This window comes from Heteronotia binoei, chromosome 11 (assembly GCF_032191835.1).
Source record: "Heteronotia binoei isolate CCM8104 ecotype False Entrance Well chromosome 11, APGP_CSIRO_Hbin_v1, whole genome shotgun sequence".
NCBI lineage: Eukaryota > Metazoa > Chordata > Lepidosauria > Squamata > Gekkonidae > Heteronotia > Heteronotia binoei.
This window is the reverse complement of record NC_083233.1, coordinates 13,993,637-14,017,871: the sequence shown is the minus strand read 5'-3', so window position 1 is coordinate 14,017,871 and position 24,235 is coordinate 13,993,637. Positions and strand designations below refer to the sequence as shown.

At 47.5% G+C, this 24,235-nt stretch overlaps 1 protein-coding gene across 1 annotated transcript in view; it reads left to right on the top strand.

Moving 5' to 3' along the window:
* The window catches only part of LOC132579470 (synaptotagmin-like protein 2), a 72,108-nt gene that overhangs the window by 12,852 nt on the left and 35,021 nt on the right, over positions 1 to 24,235 (top strand). The window contains exons 3-7 of the mRNA XM_060249850.1: positions 10,547 to 10,646; positions 14,222 to 14,312; positions 15,093 to 15,183; positions 17,557 to 18,690; positions 22,780 to 22,878. Of these exons, the coding sequence (XP_060105833.1) occupies positions 10,547 to 10,646; positions 14,222 to 14,312; positions 15,093 to 15,183; positions 17,557 to 18,690; positions 22,780 to 22,878 (1,515 nt within the window). The remainder of the gene's footprint in view (positions 1 to 10,546; positions 10,647 to 14,221; positions 14,313 to 15,092; positions 15,184 to 17,556; positions 18,691 to 22,779; positions 22,879 to 24,235) is intronic.

Genomic DNA, 24,235 nt, shown 5'->3' with positions numbered 1-24,235 from the left:
TGCCCTTTCATGGACAACTCTGTGAGAGCTATGGCTGACCCAAGGCCATTCCAGCAGCTGGAAGTGGAGGAGTGGAGAATCAAACCCGGTTCTCCCAGATAAGAGTCCGTGCACTTAACCACTACACTAAACTGGCTCTCGTGGTATCATCATCATCAGGATATGGCGGAACAAGAGAACAGACAGGCAGTGGCAAGGCTTCTGGTGGGCAGGTGCCACAAAATGACCCACTTCCACAAAATGCTGGTTGGGAAAGTCAGGGGCCAAGGTAGAGACTCTTACAGAATGTATTGTCCAGTCTTTTCGGTGGGTGGGTTTCTTTTTTTCCAGGGGGTGGAGGGTTTAGAACTTAAAAACATAAGAGAAGCTATGTTGGATCAGACCAATGGCCCATCCAGTTCACTGGTTGAAATTTCCACCTAGTGGATCAATAGAGGGGACTGAGAAGGTCTTCTCTTACCAGCACCCATCAAGAGGTGATAGTAGAAGCAGGGAGTTTTAGCCAATGGGCTGGCAGACCGTACTGACAGTGGCAGCCTGCACTACAATTGCTAGCCAGTCAGCAGCCACACTGTTGTGTGAGCTTGACACATAGAATTCACTGCCATTGGAGGTGGTGGAAGCTACAGGTATAGATGGCTTCAAGAGGGGATTGGATAAACATATGGAGCAGAGGTCCATATTTCTGGTAATTTTGAAACCACAGGGTGGGGGAGACCATAAAATGCATCATATATAACATAGCATATGAAATTGCAATATTTGACATATTTATGGAATTCTAAAATTATAAATGCCTTAGTTTTGTACAAATTTACCCAAATACTTGAGAGAAAACTGCAAGGCGATGTAGCCTATGCTATCTTGTACCTTAATTTTTGTTATCAGGTTAGAGAGACGAGGGGATAAGGTTGCCAGGTCTTACCTGGTTCCAGGCGGGGTACGTTTCTCATGCGTGCAAATCACACATGGCGAAATAATGTCACCTGGAAGTGATGTCAATGCGCCAGGCACATTGGACACTGATGGAGCTCTTCAGAGGCAGGGATCCCCCCGACTGGCTAGCTCTGTGCCAACAGGTTGGGGCCCCCAAAACTGAGGGGAAGCCACACCCTCAGTGGGAGGCTGGGAACCATAGGAGGAGAGGGGCACCCTGGGAACTCTCAGCCCAGGGCTTCTCAAAGCCTGGAGTTGGCCCTGTGTATCAGTATTATATGATCCCCATGGCACAGAGTGGTAAAGCTGCAGTACTGCAGTCCAGGCTTTCTGCTCATGACCTGAGTTCAATCCTGGCAGAAGCTGGGTTCAAGTAGTCGACTCAAGGTTCACTAGGTCTTCCATCCTTCTGAGGTCAGTAAAATGAGTACCCAGCTTGCTGCGGGGTGTGCGGGGAAGTGTAGATGGCTGGGGAAGGCAATGGCAAACCATCCCATAAAAAGCCTGCCATGAAAATGTCGTGATGTGACGTCGCCCCAGAGTCGGAAACGACTGGTGCTTGCACAAACCTTTACCTTTTTATCAATAGTACAAATCTGCTGCTGATACAGGGTGGCTTGTGTGGCAGGGGTGTGATTTGCACTCTTAGCCGCTACACACAAATTCTCCTTTTCTTCTGGCCTCTTTTAAAAGGACAGTAAAATTACTGAAGAGGTTATCATTTTTGAGGAACTGGATCTTTCACAAAACAACGAACAAAACAAGTTGAACTGGATGGGCAGCTGTGAGCCAAGAGTATAATTTGCCTCCTAATTCCAGCTGTCTTTGTTCCAAGCCGCTATTTTCTTAGGCATCTCTAATAGGCCCAGAGCACATTTTAATTTTTTGCTCTTTAAGAAACAATTTCAGAACTGCCCAATACAAAATGTCCTGTATTTCTTAAATCCTGCTAATCTCTGTGGATTGATCTGCCAATAATTCTTGTCAAGTGAGACTTAGGAATTTTGAAATTTACCCAAGAAGTTACAGCAGAGATTGGATGTTACACAATACATGATGGAAATTCAAGGTCAGCACCCTTCTTGTTATCTTGGCTTGAACAAGTGCAGACCAGCTGTGTAGAGGCCAGGGGTTGGGCTGGCCTCAGTCTTACATAGAATCATGGAGTTGGAAGGGACCTCTAGGGTCACCTAGTCCAACCCCCTGCACAATGCAGGAAACTCACAAACACCTCTCCCCTAAATTCACAGGATCTTCATTGCTGTCAGATGGCCATCTAGCCTCTGTTTAAAAACCTCCAAGGAAGGAGAGCCCACCACCTCCCGAGGAAGCCTGTTCCACTGAGGAATTGCTCTAACCATCAGGAAGTTCTTCCTAATGTTGAGCCGGAAACTCTTTTGATTTAATTTCAACCTATTGGTTCTGGCCACAGAAAACAATTCCACACCATCCTCTATATGACAGCCCTTCAAGTACTTGAAGATGGTGATCCTATCACCTCTCAGCCGCCTCCTCTCCAGGCTGAACATCCCCAGTTCCTTCAACCTTTCCTCATAGGACTTGGTCTCCAGACCCCTCGCCATCTTCGTCACCCTCCTCTGGACTCGTTCTAGCTTGTCTATATCCTTCTTGATATGATCTAATCTTTAAAAAAATAGAGTCCTAATGTACCACCAATGCCTATTCAGTTTTAAAAACAGGAGAGCACACCAAAAGTCTCCTAATAGGTAAGATCAGGTCTCATTTTGGACAGGAGCTCACAGGAGCGGAGCGCCAGAACCTCTAAATTTTTATTGGGCTCTTTCTTAACCCCCCCCCCTTAAATTTAGATCGCTAGTTGTGTATACTATGTTTGCTTTTACTTTTCTAAATTATGTTTACAGTGTATCCTGGTCTTGAGACTGTAATAAACTAAACTACGTCCCCCCCTCCAAAAAAAATACTTGTTTCTGGGCTTCATTGTTCTGGACTTCTTTAAGATTTGACAAACTTTTCAACCACCAAGGCCTTTGTTTGTGGCGACTGGTGTCTAATTACATCAACCTCTCCTGCTCTAATTCACCTATATGATCTCTTATTATCAGGGGTGGAAGTCTAGCAGGAGCTCCTTTGCATAGGAAGAACTGCTTCCTCAGGCGCATACATGCTCCAAGCTACCTGTTCCAAGGGACTAATATTGCCATCAATATTTATACACCGCTTGATTCGAGCTCAGCACAGACCACTGGCAATATTTGTCCCTTGGAACAGGTAGCTTGGAGCACGTATGCACCTGAGGAAGCAATTCCAGGAAACGGGGTCTTACCGGTGTCCTGTCGCGCAAGACCTCCACTAAACAGGACTTTGGATCTTTTTTTGGACTCTGAATCAACCACTGGGAACTCTACGGAGCCAGTAGAAATAATTTCCAGAACTCAGTGTTCATGTACCTTTAAGGGTTTGTGTGAGACAAAGAGAGAGCCCTGTATGAATTGTGCCAAGTGTTTCCAATAGGTCAGCACGAATGAGTTATGCATTTATAAATACATCAAGGTTTTGTAAAAGTCTTTGGTGTACAAGTCTTTGCAGCGTCATGTGTGCCTTTCGGGGCTTCGCTGTTTGTGTCTTTCTGCACAGCTGCCTCTTTTGTTTGTATTGGTCTGAGCGAAATGCAGCAAGGAGCAAAAAGCAGGGTCACGAACCCATACAATCCAGTTTAGTTTGCAAACCAATCTCCTGGTTGGTATCAATTTGTGGTTCGGTTTGTGGTTCGAAGCATAAAGTGTGGTTCCTGCGCACCCCTAAAAAACTAACGCTTCCTCTAGTAAAATCAGGTTAAAGTTTATTTTGAAAGATTTGCATCCTGCTTTTCTAGCGGGCATTCAAAGTGGATTGAAACAAGAGAGGAAGAGCAATAAAAAAAATAGCTTTAAAACTGAAATAATGTAAATAATTTAAAATAGAATTACAAACGACAACAAAACGCTGCCAGCCAAAAAGAGTCTCAAAGAAAAAGGAGGCCTTTTTAGAATCGAAGCAAGAGGGAACCATTCTTCAGTTCCAAAGGGATTTAGTATTGCACAAACAGGCTGCCGCGGAAACGGGGCCTCAGTTCACGAATGCCGATGGTGGGAGGATTCACATAAAGAGACTCTAGGGTATGCAGGTACCAGTCTGTGTGGAGTTTTATGGACTTTAGTTTCATGGGGGAAGTCTTCCAGGAAAAGCTTTGTACTCCATGAAATGCATCGGTCCCCCCACTGCCCTTTAGCCAGCATTCAAACTGTTTATGTATGGTCCATCCAACACATATATGCAGGCTAGTGTTGCCAGATCTGATTTGAGGATTGAACTTGAGAAAGTGGAGTTTATGGAGGGGAGGGACCTTGGATGGGTATAATGCAGTGCAGTCCACCTTTCAAAGCCATTTTCTCCAGGAGTACTGAAACTGAAGTTTTAAATGGTTTATGTCTGGGGTGTCAAACATGCAGTTCGGGCCCTCAGAGGGCTCCTATCAGGCCCTCGAGCAACTGGCTGTCATCGGCTTCCTTCTCCCTCTCTCTTGCTTCCTTCTGCATCACAGCTTGCTTTGCAAGGCTTGCTCAATAGCACAGGAGCAACAGCGCAAAACCTCTGTTTTCTCCATCGGCTGAGGTTCCTCCCTTGGGGAGGAAGGGGGGAGGCAGATCTTGCTTTGCCAGGCTCTCTCAATTGCATATCAGAGCTACTGAGACAAGCCCTTCTTCCTTCTATTGGCTGAGGCTCCTCCCCCTCCTGGTTCCCTGGGGAAGGAAGGAAAGAGCCAGCGCTTCCTTTGCCCAGTTCCCTGGATCCCGCGGGAGAAATACAAAGAAAGCATCTTTAAGACCAATGAGTGCTAACATTTTAAGCATGTTTGAAGTTTTTTTAAACATATATATATTTGTGTTTGTGTCCTTTATAAAATTTATATCTCTGCTACCTAATCTTAAATAGGTGCACACATGGCCCAGCCCGACATGGCTCAGCCCAACCTGACATGGCTCGGCCCAACAAGGTCTAATTCATGTCAGATCTAGCCCTCATAACAAACAGGTTCGACACCCCTGGTTTATGCAGTCTGGAAATCAGTGGAATAGCAGATCTCGAGCAACCTCCTGAAGGCTGGCCACTCTTATGCACATGGTTCTCAGACATCAGTTCCCCTCCTTCCAGATCAGCCTGTTCTCAAACCCTGTGCCTTGTGGGGCATGACAAACCCTTACTTTGCATAAGCTTTGTTTGCCATCAGCATACAGGCGAGTCTTATCAGCTGCACAACAGCCTCCTGGTGTGCAGAAACAGAAGTGGACAATGTAGAAAGAAAAGAACAATGCCAGTGGGGCAGCTGATAAAGGCTGCAAAAAGAAGCTGCCAGGCACTGAAGGGGCACACTTTGGCTGAGAACTGGGGGGAGTGTCATTTGGCTTCCTAAAAATCCCTTTCGTCCTTAAAAATGGCACCTAATGAACATTCGGCTCCCTAGAGAATGCTCAGCTCCGCATTTGTGCCAAACCAAACCTTGAATGGTACCTATAATTGGCCCAGCAGAAAGGGTGGGTGAAGAAGAAGAAGACCAGATTTATACCCCGCTCTTCTCTCTGAATCGGAGTCCCAGAGCGGCTTACAATCTCCTATATCTTCTCCCCCCACAACAGACACCCTGTGAGGTGGATGGGGCTGAGAGAGCTCTCACAGCCAGGGCCAGATTAACAATTAGGCCAAGTAGGCACTGACCTATGGACCCCCATGCCTTTAGGGGCCCCGGGCCAGCTTCTCTCCCTAGTTTCCCCCCTGCTTTTCCCTCCCATCTTGCATGCACAGCCAGCAACTGAGCTGCTCTTTGCCCGACTTGCCTGGTGCAGCTGATGCTGGTGTAATCAACAAGTTTGCCTCTCTCTGCCTCTCCCCTGCAGCTTTGTCAAAGGGGCTTTTGAGACGGTACCTGCAGGTTGCAGCAGGGGCCACAGACATCAGGGCAGCCGCTCCAACTCTGAGATAATTTGCAAGGGGGCCCCCAAGATTTTGACTGCCTAGGGGCCTCCACAGGGTTTCATCCGGCCTCGCTCACAGCAGCTGCCCTTTCAAGGACAACTCCTGCGATAGCTATGGCTGACCCAAGCCATCCCAGCAGGTGCAAGTGGAGGAGTGGGGAATCAAACTTGGCTCTTCCAGATAAGAGTCTGCCCTTTCAAGGACAACCTCTGCCAGAGCTATGGCTGACCCAGGGCCATTACAGCAGGTGCAAGTGGAGGAGTGGGGACTCAAACCCAGTTCTCCCAGATAAGAGTCAGCACACTTAACCACTACACCAAACTGGCTCTCTGACAAAAGCAAAGGTGTACCAGGCTCCCATCTCCTGGGGTTCCCAACACTTGACACTCGCTAAAGCTTCCAAGTCATCAGTAACTCAAACGAAACAGGACATGAGGTATTTGGGCCAGGCCGGGCAAGTCTCAACTCCTCTCTCCTTTTGTAATGATGGCACTCTCTTCTGCCCTGAAAGGGGGTGTGCACTCAGTAAGTTTCTTATAATCTTGATTTGGCGAAACCACAAGAGCAGGAAATAGAGACCTCGAAAAAGCAGACGCCTTGTGAACCGATCGCGTGCGTCCTATGCAAAATGTTCTTCCACTGAGTCACATTACCTCCCCCCTTTGAAGGGTTGCCAACTCTGGGTTGGGAAAATCCTGGAGATTCGGGAGTGGAGCCAGGGGAGGGTTGGATTTGGGGGAGGGCGTGACCTCAGCAAGGTGTCATACGTTTGAGTTCACCCTTGAAACCAACCAATTTTTACAGGCAGGGAGACTAATCTCTGTAGTCTGGAGATCAGTGGTAAATCCAGGATACCTCCAGGCCTTTCCCTGGAGATCGGCAATCCTACCCTTTTTGCTTACTCCTGTATCCTTGAGATGAAAACAGCAACTGGCTTCAGCCAAAAAGCGCACAGCCTGAATCCCAGTGCCACAAAACTGCAGAGTGTTCCATTTGCGCTGGCCTGAAGCAAGTGGGCCACAAAGTGCTGCTGAAGCTGTGTTGCATAGCACAACACCCCTGCTGGGCCCGAATGCATCTTCCCCTCGTGCTCCCTTAGTGACAGGACACGTCTGCCACCTCCTCACTGTCTGAAACATTAGCGTGCTTTTATTTTTCTTTCCCCTTAAGGACGCTGCTTATTCCTGTGCCAGGGCAAACAATAGGGTATCTCCTTTTATTAGCTTTTCTGGCCTCCTCCTCTGTTTGCCAAGATCGGATGACTTAGACGCAAAACAGGAAGTAGCTCAATTAAAATCCTGGAATGGATTAACTCTGTTGACAGCCTCCTGCCACGTCCTGTTTAGTTTTGCACCTGGGCTTGTCAGCCTGCTGCCCAGAAGGAAACTGGGAGCTGGGGCTCGGATTCCAAGGAAGACAACCTGTTTTAATCCCCGGCTGGTTTTGCAAGGGGCATCGCATGTCCGCTGATGTCCCTGGAGACACGTCTCCTTAGCTATCGGTAATGTCTTCAGAGAGCCACCACAATTCAAGTTTCATGGGGACTTGTTTACTGTCAGAAAGTATCTGAGAGAGCTATGACAAAATGCCGAAGGGTTTAATTAATTTTTTGTAGCAGGAACGCCTTTGCATATTAGGCCACACACCCCTGATGTAGCCAATCCTCCTGGAGCTTACAGTTGGCCTGGTTACTAACAGAAAAAAACCTAAAGATCCCGCCGTATCAAAGTTGTATAGCACCACAAAATGTTTTAAATGTATTTTATTGGTTTTAAATTGTATTATATAATTGATTGTTGGCCGCCCTGAGTCCGCTTGCAGAGAGAGCGGGATATAAATTTAAAGTAATAAGTAATAATAAATAATAACAGCCCTGTAAGCTCTTGGAGGATTAGCTACATCAGGGGTGTGTGGCCTAATATGCAAAGGAGTTCCTGCTACAACCCCCCCCCCCAATTAAACCATTGCAGTGGCAAGTTTTTCTGGGCCTTCATCATCTTTCCCTTCTCCCATAAATGGACCCTTGAATTGCAGTCATATTCCCACTTACCCCCAAGCCCACCCCTCTGTTCCCCCAGCCATCGCAGTTTCTCTTCTCTGCCCTTCCCATTGCCTCTATGTTGAGTGAAGCGAAACGCAACTTTCTCACATACCTATTTGCCCTGCCCCATGTCCTTATCATGACAATGGTAGCATGTCACATTTTGTTGTTAAGCCTTACAGTGCGTGCTCACACAACTGAACCTGTTCGGTAGCAGCAGCTTGAACCACTTTTGTGGCCTGCAACGGTATCAGATTTAACCCATATAAGTCTCCATTAGGAGAAAAGCCTGAAAGTTGGGGCAGGTACTATTTCACGCATGGAAACTCATAGATGGATACAGGACAATATTATTATGCAAAAATTGCAGCGCCGTAAGCAGGAGGCTCTGCAGTGTTGCTGGCAGCCCCAGGACCTATTGGGAGGGACAGGGGTGGAATTCTAGCAGGAGCTCCTTTGCATATTAGGCCACACACCCCTGATGTAGCCAATCCTCCAAGAGCTCTCTTTTTTTGTAAGCTCTTGGAGGATTGGCTACATCAGGGGGAGTGGCCTAATATGCAAAGGAGCTCCTGCTAGAATTCCACCCCTGGGGAGGGGAGTCTAGAGGGGATCTCAGTTCTATGGAGCTGTACTTCTAACACTGCCTCCAAGAAGTTCTCATTCGGGAGCCTGACTCAGCATCTCCAGTCAGTGGTGGGCCCTCTGCCAGGTGGTGGCTAGGTACTAGGGTTGCCAAGTCCAATTCAAGAAATATCTGGGGACTTTGAGGGTGAAGCTAGGAGACATTGGGGCAGAGCCAGGAGCAAGGGTGTGACAAGCATAATTGAACTCCAAGGGAGTTCTGGCCATCACATTTAAAGGGACAGCACACCTTTTAAAATGCCTTCCTTCCATAGGAAATAATGAAGCCCCTTCTTTTGGGGCTCATAGAATTGGACCCCTTGGTTCAATCCTTTTGAAACCTGGGAGGTATTTTGGGGAGAGGCACTAGATGCTATACTGAAATTTTGGCGCCTCTAACTCAAAAAATAGCCCCCCCCCCCAGAGCCTTCGATACCCACGGATCAATCCCCTATCATTCCCTATGGGAATCGTTCATGGAGGTGCATGATGGCTGTGGGGGCGGGGCTTCCCCTGCCAACCAGCTAGCTGGGGGAGGGGGGAAGCCTGTAAAACCGGGGGATCCCCCGCTGGGACCTGGGGATTGGGAAGCCTACTAGGTACCCAGCCCAGTGCTTACACAGATGATTGGAGCCCCGTCATTTCCTTCTTTGAACAGATGAGATCCACCCAACCGCAAATATCTACACTGATCCATTCCCCTAACAGTGGCACTCGCCCTCAGGTTCTTTTGGCGGGAGGAGGTTCCTTGTGCCGTGAGCAAATGGCAATGGTAGCAGAACAGATCTTTAAGATCCAACCTAAAAGCCCTTTTCCCATGACCGTTTCAAACTGGATGTTATTCATTGTTGACGTGGTTTCAAGTAAAGCAATGCAGGCCTCAATTTGGGCAGAAGTGGATCTCCGGAACCTCTAAATTTTTATTGTGCTCTTTCTTTTCTTACCCCCTCTCAAAAAAAAAAAAAAACCTTGCTTCTGGGCTCCATCGTCAAACCCCCTGGGAGAATGTTGCTGAACGCTTAAGATTTGACAAACTTTCTAATATTTTCCCCCATGAAAAATGGGGAAATAACCAAAACCGATAAAGCAGTCAGATGGAAATTTTCATCATGCCGCCGGGGCCACATAGGAGAAAGTCATTTAAAAAGTATGGTGGGAGTAAAGTTTTATTATGGCAATTATAATTGAAGCATTTTAAGGTAGATGCTGAGCTGATACAATGTAGTACACCTTCCGGTGATGTTGAGGTGTGTGCAAATGAGTTGCGCTGTTGAGCTCCGGCACTTCTTTTTCTATGAATGATCCCTGGATACAGGGATGGGGGTTGTGCATCTCTGGAGTGCTGTGGTTGGTTACTGAACGTGCGCTTTATTTTCCTGCCCTTTTTCGCCACATGATCTTCCTTGGACTTTATAAAAACATTCTAAGGTAAATGCTAAAGCACTGTAATGCTCACTTTAGTGGCATTGTCGAAAGTGCTATGGATATTTTAAACAGCACACCACAGTGATTCAGAAGCACAACAACCCCGGAAGTGATGTCATCGCACTGGGCACGTCGCACAGGGTGGAATTGTGGTAGAACTCTTGCCCAGCGCGATGACATCACTTCCGGGTGACATCATCACACTGCATGGCAACAGGGCTCTCGGGATTCCCCGGCAGCCTCCTCCCGTCCGGCCAGTTGGGACCCCCCAAACTGGGGGATCCCCCGCCCCTGATGGGAGCTTGGCAACCCTATTCTGGACTAAAGCATTTTGAACAACGAGGATGGTAGAAACCCACAGATGTGCCGTGGGTTGCCCCAGCCCGCTTTAGGCTCAGCTATGCCTGTTTAATTTCACAGATTTAGGTCTGTTATCAATCATGCGACAAGAATTTTCTTATACAAGAATAAAACACAGCAGCCATCAGCGTTGGCTTTTGAAACTTGACATTATGGACTCTTTAACAGATGGAACGATTGAGCGCGCTCAAGAGAGTCCAGAAGGCGACGCGACATTTTTGCCCTCCGAAGAACCAGCTGTGCCCTTTCCTGAATCGGAAGAAGACAGGTAATTATTAACCAAGGAGAACAATGGAAGTGGAACACATCGCCATAAAGCCAGATTAAAGAAGTGACTTGGTGTTGAGCATGGATGTTAAAGAGCGTTGCAGTCCCAGCAGCACAGGTAGCAGGTGGAACCGGAACATAAGCAACAGGCTTATGTCCCTGGAAAGGCTTCCTGTCCAATTTATATTTAGGTCAGGGTAGCAGTGGTGGAAGGGAGCATGGGCTTGGATCCTATGAGCTTCCTGCACTATCCTGCCCATCCCCCCTTCCATAGCCTCTGCGCTGCATGCCTTTTGTCCCTGGAAGGTCCTACGAGGGGACCTCCCTTGTTGAAAACCTCTGTATGCAGATGCAGTAAATTTCTGAATTACCAGTACTAGTAAGCAACATCGAGGCACGCCATGGCCTCTCTACCGTGTGAGTTGGCTTCTCTTATGTTCTTATGAATGAAACAGGATGCTCTTAGGTTCTTATGAATGAAACAGCTGGACCGTGGGTCTGATTCAGCAGGACTCTCCAGCATAAGCTATTTGGTGGGCAATGCCTTTCCTCATATTCTAGAAAAGCTGATAGGGTCTGTCTCATTTGCCAGAAGGGAGAGTCAGGATGACCAAGAGAGATCCATTGTTGTATAGGGATTAGAGTGTCAAACTTGGATCTGAGAAAACTACATGCTAATCCTCATTCTTAAAAACATAAGAAGAACCCTGCTGGATCTGACTAACAGATTCTAGCAGGAGCTCCTTTGCATATTAGGCCACTCACCCACTGATGTAGCCAATCCTCCAAGAGCTTACAAAAAAAGAGCCTTGTAAGCTCTTGGAAGATTGGCTACATCAAAGGGGTGTGGCCTAATATGCAAAGGAGCTACTAAAATTCCATCCCTGGTGACACAGAGTGTTGGACTGGATGGACCATTGGCCTCTCTTAAGTTCTTATAAGGCACAATCAACTCATTTAGGTGGCTGGGCCAGAAAGTAGAATCCCAGTCTTCATTTTGCACATTGACTGTAGGTGTTTTAAGAATACCTCCATAGAACTAATGTATTATCAAAACAAGATTTTCCTTAAATGATTCAGTAAAAAGTCTAGGGATTTTTCCTTGATTCCCCTCCCCCCCCATAGATAAGAATAATAAGTAATTGTCAGTTTCAGGATTTCATTTCAAACAGCACTTGGCTCCGTAGTATGAAATTCTGTAGGCAACCATAAATGAGTGGCAGCTCATGCAAGTTTGCTGGGCAACTCCCCACTATCATTTTGAGCACCACAAAATGCAGAAGTGGACCTTCCCGGAGGGTGCCAGGACTCAGAGTAGGGTTGCCAGGTCTGTGATGGAAAATAGCTGGAGACTCTGGAGAGGGGAGGGGCCTCAGCAGAATGCAATGACATAAAGTCCACCCGTCAAAGCCGCCATTTTCTCCAGGTGAGCCAATCTCTGCCCGCTGGAGATCAGTTGTAAAAGCAGGAGATCTCCAGGCCTCACCTGGAGGCTGGCAACCCTAAATCAGAGGCATGAGGGCTGCTGCCCTAGCACAGTGCCCATGTATAGCTGCTGTCATGAGCAGTGCCCTGAGCAGGTTCGGGTGATGACATCACGAGACTGCCCCAAGGACTGCCAGCCAATCAGCAGCTGGTCACATGCACAGTTGGGCTGTGATTACAGTCCTGGTGTCTCTAGCGCCACCTTCTGGTACCCTCCAGTAAGGAAACCCCCGCAGTTGGTGGTAGCCCTCTTGTTTTCCTGTCACTTGAACGTCCTTTTTAATTCTTGCTATGAAAATTGCTTTGGAACCCTCTGCACCATAGGAAGTGCAATGTATCTTTTGAAAGATGGTTTGGGAAGCACACACAAAGATACATTCATGGCCACATGTGGTCATTGTAAAAGCCTCAGACAAACCATGAAAAATGCTCCCACCAATTGTTTCTCCATCTGGTTGACTGCAAAGGAAAAAACCATTCTGAGCCAGAGGCAAACAGGGTGGTTAATCATTAAACAAGCAGCAGGTGAGAGATGGAGGAGCCTTTGAATGCACTTGGCCAAACAATCTGTGTAAAAAATGACACAGCCTCTTGTTTTAGTGGTTCCTTTCCCCAGTAGCCTTGGCAGAAAAACAAAGCATTTTGCAACCCGGTAAGTTAATGGAAAGAGCCCCGTGGCGCAGAGTGGTAAAGCTGCAGTACTGCAGTCCTCCTAAGCTCTGCTCACGGCCTGAGTTCGATCCCCGGTGGAAGCTGGCTTTTCAGGTAGCCAGCTTGAGGTTGACTCAGCCTTCCATCCTTTCGAGGTCGGTAAAACGAGTAACCAGCTTGCTGGGGGGGGGAGTGCGGATGACTGGGGAAGGCAACGGCAAAACACCCCGTAAAAAGTTTGTCGTGAAAACGTCGTGGAAGCAACGTCACCCCAGAGTCGGAAATGACTGGTGCTCGCACAGGGGACCTTTCCTTTCCATTCAGGTTGATGGAGAAATGTTTGGGTCCTCCCGGTTTGGATAATAAACGGTGTTTAACTGATGCTACAAAACAAGGAGCAATGGCAATGAAAACAACCATAGGGATGATAATCATGACAACTGGTGATGGTAAAACCAGGAACATCAGACAGTGTTTGCGCCAAAAAATATATATTATCTTCCACAGGGGTTGCTTGTAGAAAAATAGATGGTGGAGCTCATTAGCATAACACATTACCATATCCCCCCCCACAGCCATAAGCAACCCAATGCAAGAATGGAGAGCCCCGGGTGAGCAGGGCCTGCTTGAGCTGGCTAGAGAGCCATGTGTGGGTCAAAAGGCCAGCAAGCCACCCGCTGCCCAAAATCCCATCAGAAGTGGAGAAAGGGTGGCGTGGGCTTCTCCAGGGATTAATGAGGGCTGCTGGGGGTGTGGCAAAGCCCCTGGTGGCTGGCTGGCTGCCCGCTCTCCTCATCCAGGGATTGTCGTGCAGCTGTTCAATGGACAAGGCAGGTGGGGAGGAAGAGGGGGAATCCTCCGAAAGGTTCAGGAGCTGTGCTCCTGTGAGCTGCTGCTGAATGTGAGGCCTGATCTCTCTTGACTTTTTGGTGCCTTGAGATCTGTGCCTTTCAATCAAATAAGAACATAAGAGAAGGCATGTTGGATCAGGCCAGTGGCCCATCCAATCCAACACTCTGTGTCACAAAGTGGCCAAAAAAACCCCAAGTGTCATCAGGAGGTCTACCAGTGGGGCCAGGACACTAGAAGTCCTCCTACTGTGCCCCCCACAAGCACCAAGAATCCAGACCATCACTGCCCCAGAGAGTTCCATCAATACGCTGTGGCTAATAGCCACTGATGGACCTCTGCTCCATATGCATTTTCAGTCCCCTCTTGAAGCCATATATGCTTGCAGCAGCCACCTCCTGTGGCAGTGAATTCCCCATGTTAATCCCCCTTTGGGTGAAGAAGTACTTCCTTTTATCCGTTCTAACCTGACTGCTCAGCAATTTCATCAAATGCCCATGAGTTCTTGTATTGTGAGAAAGGGAGAAAAGTACTTCTTTCTCTACCTTCTCTATCCCATGCCTTGGAATCTGTCGCTGTCCTTCTCTGCAGATCACAGGAACCGGATCTGGATTCTGCAGAAGGATGTCCAGTGAAGCCCAAGCCAAGACTGAAGCTGTCAGCCCTGCCGTTTTCCGAAAAGGTAAGGTCCAATGAAAGTGCTCAGTCACATGTTGGCAGGACACACCCTGCTCGGTTAGCCTTCAGTTGGCGGGACACACCCTGACCTCCAGTGGTTGACACCAGTGGAACTGCTGCCATTTTTTTTTATTATGTTTTTTCTTAAGAGAAAAGAGAAGCACAGAAAAGCAGAGAGAGAACAGGAAAGTGGGTCTTGAAAGTGATCTAGATGTATTTGGGTCCACTGATTTTTGCAAGGAAATGCCTGCTTCCCCTCCACTACTCAGAGGCTTAGAAATCTATGTCACATGTGGCAGCCATACTGAAAGCTAACACAATAACATATTGATACAACCAGGTGGGCAGCCATGGTGGTCTGAAGCAGTAGAACAAAGCAGGAGTCATGTAGTACCTTTAAGACCAACAAACAAAAGTTTGGTGTAGTGGGTAAGTGTGCGGACTCTTATCTGGGAGAACCAGGTTTGATTCCCCACTCCACTTGCACCTGCCTGAATGGCCTTGAGTCAGCCATAGCTATCTCAGGAGTTGTCCTTGAAAGGGCAGCTGCTGTGAGAAGCCTCTCAGCCCCACCCACCTCACAGGGTGTCTGTTGTGGGGGGAGGAAGATAAAGGAGATTGTGAACCACTCTGAGACTCCGAAATTCGGAGTGGAGGGTGAGATATAAATCCAATATCTTCTTCTTCTTCTTCTTCTTCTTCTTCTACTTGACTCCTGCTTTGTTCTACAATGACATATTTACGGTCCTGACACGAATGAAAGTTTAAGAAATTTTCTCCTCAGAGATCCAGTCTAGAAAATGTTTCTCCAGACAGCGGCGTCGGTATAAGTCCTTTTTTGGCCACAAGAGACAGCTCACAAGGATATGAAAAAGGTATGCTTTGAGGGTACTTGCGAAGTAACTGCTTTCTCCATGGGAGGGGTACAGAGCATGTTTCTGTTGAACAGAGGTTCCCAACTTTTTTGAGCGCTGTAAGTATGACACAGCATGGTGGGTGCAGCCACAAAATGGCTGCTGCTGGAAGTGGAGCTAGCCACAAAATGGCTGCTGCAGGAAGCGGAGTAGGGATGCCATTCCCCAGTTGGGGGCAGGGGATCCCTCGTTTTTTTCAGATTCCTGTCTGCTGCTGGCCAGCTGGCCGGCAGAGGGAAATCCCGCCCCCAAACATGATGCGCTGATGTCATGGCAAAGTAAAGTCACCATGTCAGCAATGTTGTGCGGCAACACTCTGGGGTTTTGTTGGGGTTTTTTTGCAAAACTCTGGTTTTATCATAGAGTTTTGCCGCAAAAGCAGAGCGCCATCACACAATGTCGTCGACGTGATGACAGCACTTCTGTGTGGCGTCAGTGCATCGCACGCTCCGCCTCCACTCCCAGAAAGTTCACCTCCTCCATCAGCGTGATCATCAGACCAGGACAAACGAGTGCCTCCTCGCAGAAGGGAGAAGATGGCTGATTCCACAAGTGTGTGGAAGGCTACCACAGGGAGCTCTGGGCAAACTTTTTGATTAATTTCCCCCCCTTTAAGGTAAGAAGTGCCCTGACCTAAATGGCCCAGGCTAGCCTGATCTCACCAGATCTCAGAAGCTAAGCAGGGTCAGCTCTGGTTAGTATTTGGACGGGAGACCATCAAAGAAGCCCAGGGTTGCAACGCAGAGGCAGGCGAAGGCAAACCACCTCTGAATGCCTCTTGCCTTGAAATCCCTAGGAGTCACCATAAATTGACTGGGATTCAATGGCATTTTTCATCCTCAAGGTGAACAGTAAAAATGTAATCTTGGTGCATGGCCGTCGCCTTCCTTTTAATCATCAGCGGCTGCCCTTATTCAACAAAAGTAGTACAGTCAGTCAGTTTATGAATACAGTCATTGACCAGAACATGTAATTCATTTAGAACAACCTTAAAAGTACCTTATAAAAAGTCCCACAAAGAGTCTACATATTAAGATTTGATGACTTGAGGGTTATAACAGTAAAAAAAAGAAGAAGAATAGAACAGATTATTATTTAAGCCTTTAAACCTTTTAAAAGTCACTTTAAAATTGGTTAAAAGATTTACAGTTTGGCCTATTCGTCTCGCTTTGTGCGTTCTTTGTAAACCTGGGAACAGAACCTAGCCACCTGCCTTGTTGTCTGGTGGTTCCTATCTGACAGAAGGTAATCTAATTTGAGTTTATTTGACCTGCCAGGGAACCCTTTCAACAGCGGGCTACTAATTTCCCTTCGACTCACCATATCCAATACAATAGGGTCTGGCTAAATGGCTTGGAAAGGTTTTCTCATTCGGGGGGATTTTACCTTCATTTCTAATAAAGGTTGCAGTATAATTGATTATATTACTGTCCCTTTCTCACTAGAATTGTATATAAAAGATTTCTGTATAGGTGATCTCATTATCAGTGATCATCACCTTCCACTTATTTTTCCACTGAGAACCAGTTTGGTGTAGTGGTTAAGTGTGCAGACTCTTATCTGGGAGAACTGGGTTTGATTCCCCACTCCTCCACTTACAACTGCTGGAATGGTCTTGGGTTAGCCATAGCTATTGCAGAGGTTGTCCTTGAAAGGGCAGCTGCTGTGAGAGCCCTTTCAGCCCCACCTACCTCACAGGGTGTCTGTTGTGGGGGGAGAAGATATAGGAGATTGTAAGCCGCTCTGAGTCTCCGATTCAGAGAGAAGGGCGGGGTATAAATCTGCAGTCTTCTTCTTATTATTATTTTGACCCTTCATACAGAGTCTTCCCCAGACTTTCCCCTTAATCCCTCTATACGCTTGTCGGAGTCTACACCCTTACCAAAGATCTGCTGGAATAGTCAGACTAGACAAGCAGCTCAGTTACTTTTAAATTCTCATTCCCTTTTGAATCTTAGAAGGGTTTTAACCACTGCAACAAATTCGTCAGTGCTAACAACAGCCTATGATTCCCTAGAATCGTATTTCAGGTTGGGAACAGGAACGGAGCCTAAGTGCATTAGGAGTCCCTTTATACCTCCCCTCTACAACTGCCGATGGCAGGGACATACTCCTAGCTAAGGTAAAGGCCCTTGTAGTGTTGTGAGATTCAGGGAAGTGTAGGTAGGCAGCTGGGGCAACTATATACCTACTGTTTGCTAAAGCGAAATAGTCCAGGGAACTGAGAAGTAGCACAGAATAATTCAACAAAATTGTCACACCTTCGACATCATAATTGTACACGGTTTTTGTACCAAATGTTCCACGCATGCTTTGACGATTCTATCGTTGCAGGGCATGAAGGACACTCAGTGTCCTTCGCAAAACCTTCTGAAAAGGAGCCAAATGATTTCGCTTCCCTGGCCAAAGCGGATGTTCCTGACACGGCTGCCGGAAGCCCATCAATCCAGCCAGCTGCCCAGGAAAAAACTAGTTCTTCCAGCAAGATACCAGTTAAGACAAAGTCTACGAAGGGGCTCTTCTGTCTTGACACAGACGTAAGTAATGCGGCTGAGAAAACAGAATCAAATCTGGCAAAGAGAGAGTTACTGAAGGGCTTCAAATTGCCGTCTCTGGGATGGGAGGACAGTCTTCCAAAACAAGATGGCAACTATATTATCTCAACTCTTGGTAACAAAGATGAGGAGATAGGCCTAGATCGGGAACAGTTCAAGAATCTGAAGAACTTTTGGGAGAAGGGAGGCAAGTCTGCCTTGTCTAAAAATGCATCTGAGAAATCCTCCGAAAAAGCAAGTGTGATGGAAATCAACGGGAGGCCACCCAGGCTGAGAAGGTCCCTCTCGTTGCTCTCCAACCAAAGCCAAAACGGTGAGGAAAAACAGAGTTCTCATATCTACCCAAAAACAAGAGTCCTTCACAAAAGAACGGCCACCTTCTCTTCCAGCGAAGATGAACCTACTTATATAGCTCCCCCCAGGAAGGGATCGGGGTCTTCGATCCCCAGATCCACCTACGGCAGGAGCAAAGGGGCAGCCGCTCACAAAAACAGCATGAGCAACGGGAACGGGAAGCAACATGAGGTGGAAGAAGAGAAGAAAGCCCAGCACTGCACAAGGAGATCAAAGTTGCCCATTCGCGTGCCTTCGCTTAATATTGAGTCCCCAACGAAAGAGCGGAGCGGGATCATTTTTGAGCCGGAGATCCCCGCCGACGAGTACATCATGGCTGATGAAAGCAAGCGTAAGAAGGATTCGTTGGCAGGCAGGGTGCAGATATTAATAGAGTCCGAGTCTTTGGAGGACCTTGATAAAGTTACTACCCAAAGTAGTCCGGGCCCTCAGAACCATCTAGAAACCAATGAAGAACTGCTCAAGGATAAGCCTAGTGGTTCTGCCGGTGACCAACCAGAAAATGAAGCTGCTAATGAAAGAGAAGTCATTCAAGGACCAGACTCTTCTGCATTTTCAGGTATTCTGTGGTCCATTTGTTAGCATATGCTTTGAGAGCCGGTTTGGTGTAGTGGTTAAGTGCGTGGACTCTTATCTGGGAGAACCGGGTTTGATTCCCCATTCCTCCACTTGCAACTGCTGGAATGGCCTTGGGTCAGCCACAGCTCTCGTAGGAGTTGTCCTTGAAGGGGCAGCTGCTGCAAGAGCTCTCTCAGCCCCACTCACCTCACAGGGTGTCTGTTGTGGGAGGGGAAGGCAAAGGAGATTGTGACCGTTCTGAGATTCAGAGTATAGGGCGGGATATAAATCCAATTTCTTCTTCTTCTTCTTCTTCATGCCAAATCATGCCATCCAGTTCTAGGAACATACATGCATTGTGACTTCCCTTCTTAATGTATTGAATAACCATTATTATAAAACTTAATTTTAGGTATGCATAAGTTTAGTTTATTCGACTTGTATCCCGCCCTCTCAGACAAACGGGCTCACGAGCATATGATAATAAAACAAGATCAATAAAAACATTAATTAAAGCAATCGGTGCTAATTTCCATACCATTCAGTAAAGGATGAAATAGACAATTGAAGTAGGCGGCATTCCGTTAACCTTTATAATAATTCTTCTCATCCGAAGTCTTAGGCGATGACATTGCAGGTTTGATGTTACTAATTCCAGTCAATCACTAACAATCAAACACAAGGTGGAATAGCATAGTCTTACATAAGCAAATTCAGTGGGAGCTCACAGGAGCACAGCTCCTGAACCTTTCTGAGGGTTCCCCCTCCTCCCCCTACCTACCTTGTCCATTGAATAGTAGGTGCAGCTGCATAACAATCCTTGGATTAGGAGAGCGGGCAGCCAGCCAGCCACCAGGGGCTTTGCCATATCCCCAGCAGCCCTCATTAACCCACGCCACCCTTTCTCCACTTATGGGATTTTGGGCAGCGGGTAGCTTGCTGACCATTTGACTGGGGGGGGTGGCCCAGGAGAGCCCCAGGCGAGCGAGGCCTGCTTGGGCTGCCTGGATCTCTAGCCAGCCCAAGCAGGCCTTGCCTGCCCAGTGCTCTTCTTTCTTGAATCGGGTTGCTTTTGGCTGGGGGAGGGCGGCGTATGCTAATGAGTTATGCTAATGAGCTCTGCCACCTATTTTTCTGTAAAACAACCCCTGGCTTTGCAGGATTGGGCAAGGTCCCACAGAGCTCTAACGTCTTCTGGAAGTTGATTCCACCAGTAGGGGGCAGTCACAGAGAAGGCCCTTTTGCGGGTTGTTTTAAGTCTTGCCTCCCCCAGCCCGGGGATCGATAACAAGTTTTGAGATCCAGATTGCAGTACCCTCTGGGGAACGTGTGGGGAGAGGTGGTCCCTACAGGCTTCTTCTTTCTTCATGCTGTTACAGTTCCTCTTCTGCATTATTATTTATATATCATTTTGTAAAATTCCAACAAATGACATTTCTAAATGCAGGTAACATTTCCTTTTTTAAATCATTCCTAAAAAGGGAAATATTTTTTTTTAAATCTGTTTTGTGACAAATGTGACCAGATTAGTGTTTGATTCATATTTTTCCCCCCACAAGGGACCAGATCAGTGCCAAAGTTTGTGGGATGGTTCTACTTTTATCAGCCTTAGTCATAAGCTTTCATCGGGATTAGAAACACTGTCACGCTACACTGAAATTCTTTTATAGCTGACTCTCGTTCGCTCGGCAGATATATTTTTGGATTCCTTACGATCCTGCCTGGTGGGCTGTGTCACGTAGAAAGCTTAATTTGTATTAATCTATTCTAGGAACCAAATTGACTTGTAAAGTGTACATATTCTTTTTTTGAAGAGAGAGTTAGCCAGTTAGTCACTAACCGCTCCATTCCCAAATTAACACATGAAGAACATATGAAGCTGCCTTATACTGAAACAGACCCTCGGTCCATCAGAGTCAGTCTTGTCTACTCAGACTGGCAGCGGCTCTCCAGGGTCTCAAGCTGAGGTTTTTCATGCCTACTTGCCTGGACTCTTTTTAGTCGGAGATGCTGGGGATTGAACCTGGGACCTTCTGCTTACCAAGCAGATGCTCTACCACTGAGCCAGCATCCCTCCCCAAAAGGTAAAGGTAGCCTCCTGTGCAAGCACCAGTCGTTTCCAACTCTGTGGTGACATCACATCACGACATTTTCACGGCAGACTTTTTATGGGGTGGTTTGCCGTGGCCTTCCCCAGCCATCTACACTTTCCCCCCAGCAAGCTGGGTACTCATTTTACCGACCTCGGAAGGATGGAAGGCTGAGTCAACCTTGAGCTGGCTACCTGAACCCAGCTTCCGCCAGGATTGAACTCAGGTCATGAGCAGAGAGTTTGGACTGCAGTACTGCAGCTTTACCACTCTGCACCACGGGGCTTCTCTGTGGAATGTTTTACAGGTTTTTATAGCAGTAGAAAAGTGCAAGAGTCCAGTAGCACCTTCAAGACTAACAAATGCCAAGTGACAATAGCAGGTGAATGACTGTAGAAGGTGTGATTGGTTTAGGTGTGGTATGCAGAGGAATAGTAAGTATGGCGAAATCAGCACTGGTAATGAGACAGGAAACCTAAGTCTCGATTCAGTCCAGGAGGATGCATTGTCTCGAACTTCACTGTCAGTTGCAATTCAGCAGGCTCCCTCTCTGATCTCCCTTTGAAATTCCTTTGTAAGAGAACTGCCATGCCTACAACCCCCTGCATGTCATTGTTATTGTCATTCAGCATCTGAAATCACTCCGCTCTCGAAGATGTAAGGACAGATGGACTCACATTCTAGCTGTATCTGAAGAAGGGGGGAAAAAGAAGTGAGCAGTGACTCACGAAAGCTCCTACCCTGCCACAAATTTTGTTAGTGTGGAAGGTGCTTTTGAACTCTTGCTCTTTTCTACAGCTACAGACAGTTTAAAACGGCTACCCATCTTGATCTATCTCCATGGAAGGTTTATGTAGGTTTTGGGTTCTAAGGCTTGCAGAGTCACCTATAAAAAAATAACCTCTTAAATAGACTGCGACCCTGGGCGCACTTTCTAAGTAGGCGATTCTGTGAACATTATTTCCAGGCCAACTGACTGAGGATCAGGGTGTTGGGTCGAAACAAGGGCTTTTTTTTTTGGAGCAGGAACTCCTTTGCATATTAGGCCATGCACCCCTGATGTAGCCAGTCCTCCAAGAGCTTACAGTAGGCCTTGCACTAAGAGCCCTGTAAGCTCTTGGAGGATTGGCTACATCAGGGGGTGTGTGGCCTAATATGCAAAAGAGTTCCTGCTACAAAAAAAGCCCTGGTCAAAACACATGACCCTTACTTACTGGATCATTGGTCCCTCTAAGTATTAACACCTTTCTAGGGTTGCCAAGTCCCTCCACCACTGCAGTGGGGGACTTGTTCCTCGCACACACAAAGCCTGCACTGTGCAGTTATGTCACCTGGAAGTGATGTCATCGCACTGGGGACATAACACCGAGGACGCTCTAGGAGTCATGATAAAACTCTATGATACCATAGAGTTTTACCGTGATTTCTAGAGCGTCACACTGGAAATGCTCTAGGATTCATGGTAGAACTTTATGGTACCATAGGAGGTTTTTTAGCGCAAGTCCTAGAGTGTCCCCGGCGTGACATCCCTGGTGTGATGACATCGCTTCCAGGTGATGTCATCGTGCTGGGGATGGCATTTGCTAACAGGGCTCTTCAGGGGTGGGGATCCCCCCAGCGGCCTGTTCCCTGCTGGCAGGTTGGGGCCCTCCAGAGCAGGGGATGCCCCTCCTCCAGCGGGAGCTTGTCAGCCTTACTCCCCTCATTGGCAGCAGCTCCCTAGCAAAGAGGGGTCTGTCCCAGCTCCTGCTACCTGAGATCCTTCAGTTGGCTATATCTGGAACCGAATCTGGGACTTCCTGCATTCAATACATATGCTCTGCATCTTAGCCACAGCCTCTCTGCCTTATAAGCAATAGGTCCCTGAGTCATCCCCATAAAGCTTTAGATCACATAAACAAAGAAAAGGGGGGTGGCTATTTAAGAATTCTTTCTCAGCCATCGTTACGATGACGCCAGTATTTTTCCATTGCTTAATTCAGTCGTGTGTTGCTTTTCAGAGGGAAACGGGTATCATTCCTCCCTTCCCAAGAAGCTGCCCCACGCAAATGGCCTCAACCTTGCCAAGAGTATGGTGAACCTTTATACCACCACGGAGAGTAAGTCTCAGTTGCCCCCAAGTCCCCCTTGCCTGGGTTTTCCCTCATGCAGATCCATCAACAGGACACTTGGAGCTGAATGCAGCCCACCTGCCCTGTTAGGCGGTCCAGGACTGATCATCCTCAACCTCAGGGCTTTTTTTGTAGCAGGAACTCCTTTGCATATTAGAGAGACAGTTTGGTGTAGTGGTTAAGTGTGCGGACTCTTATCTGAGAGAACTGGGTTTGATTCCCCACTCCTCCATTTGCAGCTGCAGGAATGGCCTTGAGTCAGCCATAGCTCTGTCAGAGGTTGTCGTTGAAAGGGCAGCTGCTGTGAGAGCCCTCTCAGCCCCACACACCTCATAGGGTGTCTGCTGTGGGGAAGGGAGATAAAGGAGATTGTGAGCCGCAATCTCTTTTATAGTAGGCCACACACCCCTGATGTAGCCAATCGTCCAAGAGCTTACAGGGCCGGTTTGGTGTAGTGGTTAAGTGTGCGGACTCTTATCTGGGAGAACCGGGTTTGATTCCCCACTCCTCCACTTGCACCTGCTAGCATGGCCTTGGGTCAGCCATAGCTCTGGCAGAGGTTGTCCTTGAAAGGGCAGCTGCTGTGAGAGCCCTCTCCAGCCCCACCCACCTCACAGGGTGTCTGTTGTGGGGGAGGAAGGTAAAGGAGATTGTGAGCTGCTCTGAGACTCTTCAGAGTGGAGGACAGGATATAAATCCAATATCTTCATCTACCTCACAGGGTGTCTGTTGTGGGGGAGGAAGGGAAAGGAGATTGTGAGCCGCTCTGAGACTCTTCGGAGTGGAGGGCGGGATATAAATCCAATATCTTCTTCTTCATCTTCTTCTTACAGGGCCTACTGTAAGCTCTTGGATAATTGGCTACATCAGGGGTGTGTGGCCTAATATGCAAATGAGCTCCTGCTACAAAAAAAGTCGCATTAAATTTACCCCCTACAAAGTGTAGTTGTTTGGGGGAACCTAACATTTTAACGTCAACCTTACTGAAATACTGATTTCGATTACTTAAGCTATTTCTGTCCAGCTTTTCCGTCCTATGCTGGAAGTGGTTTATCTGCAGTTCAGCAGACATCGGTGCTACCATACCCGATTTCAAGTAACGGAACCTGTGTTGGCCAGCAGAAGTTTAAAACAAAAAAGAAAGCGCAGGCTTAAGTAAAATCTAGAGATAGATAGAAAGGGCCATGTAGCGGCATCTGGCTTAAGGTGGCCCTGTTGGGGTTTTCAAAGCACAAGACATTCAGCAGTGGTTTGCGGTTGCCTACCTTGGCATAGCAGCCCTGGGCTTCCTCAGAGGTCTCCCATCCAAGTACAAAGCAGCACCAGCCCCTTGCTTGGCTTCCGA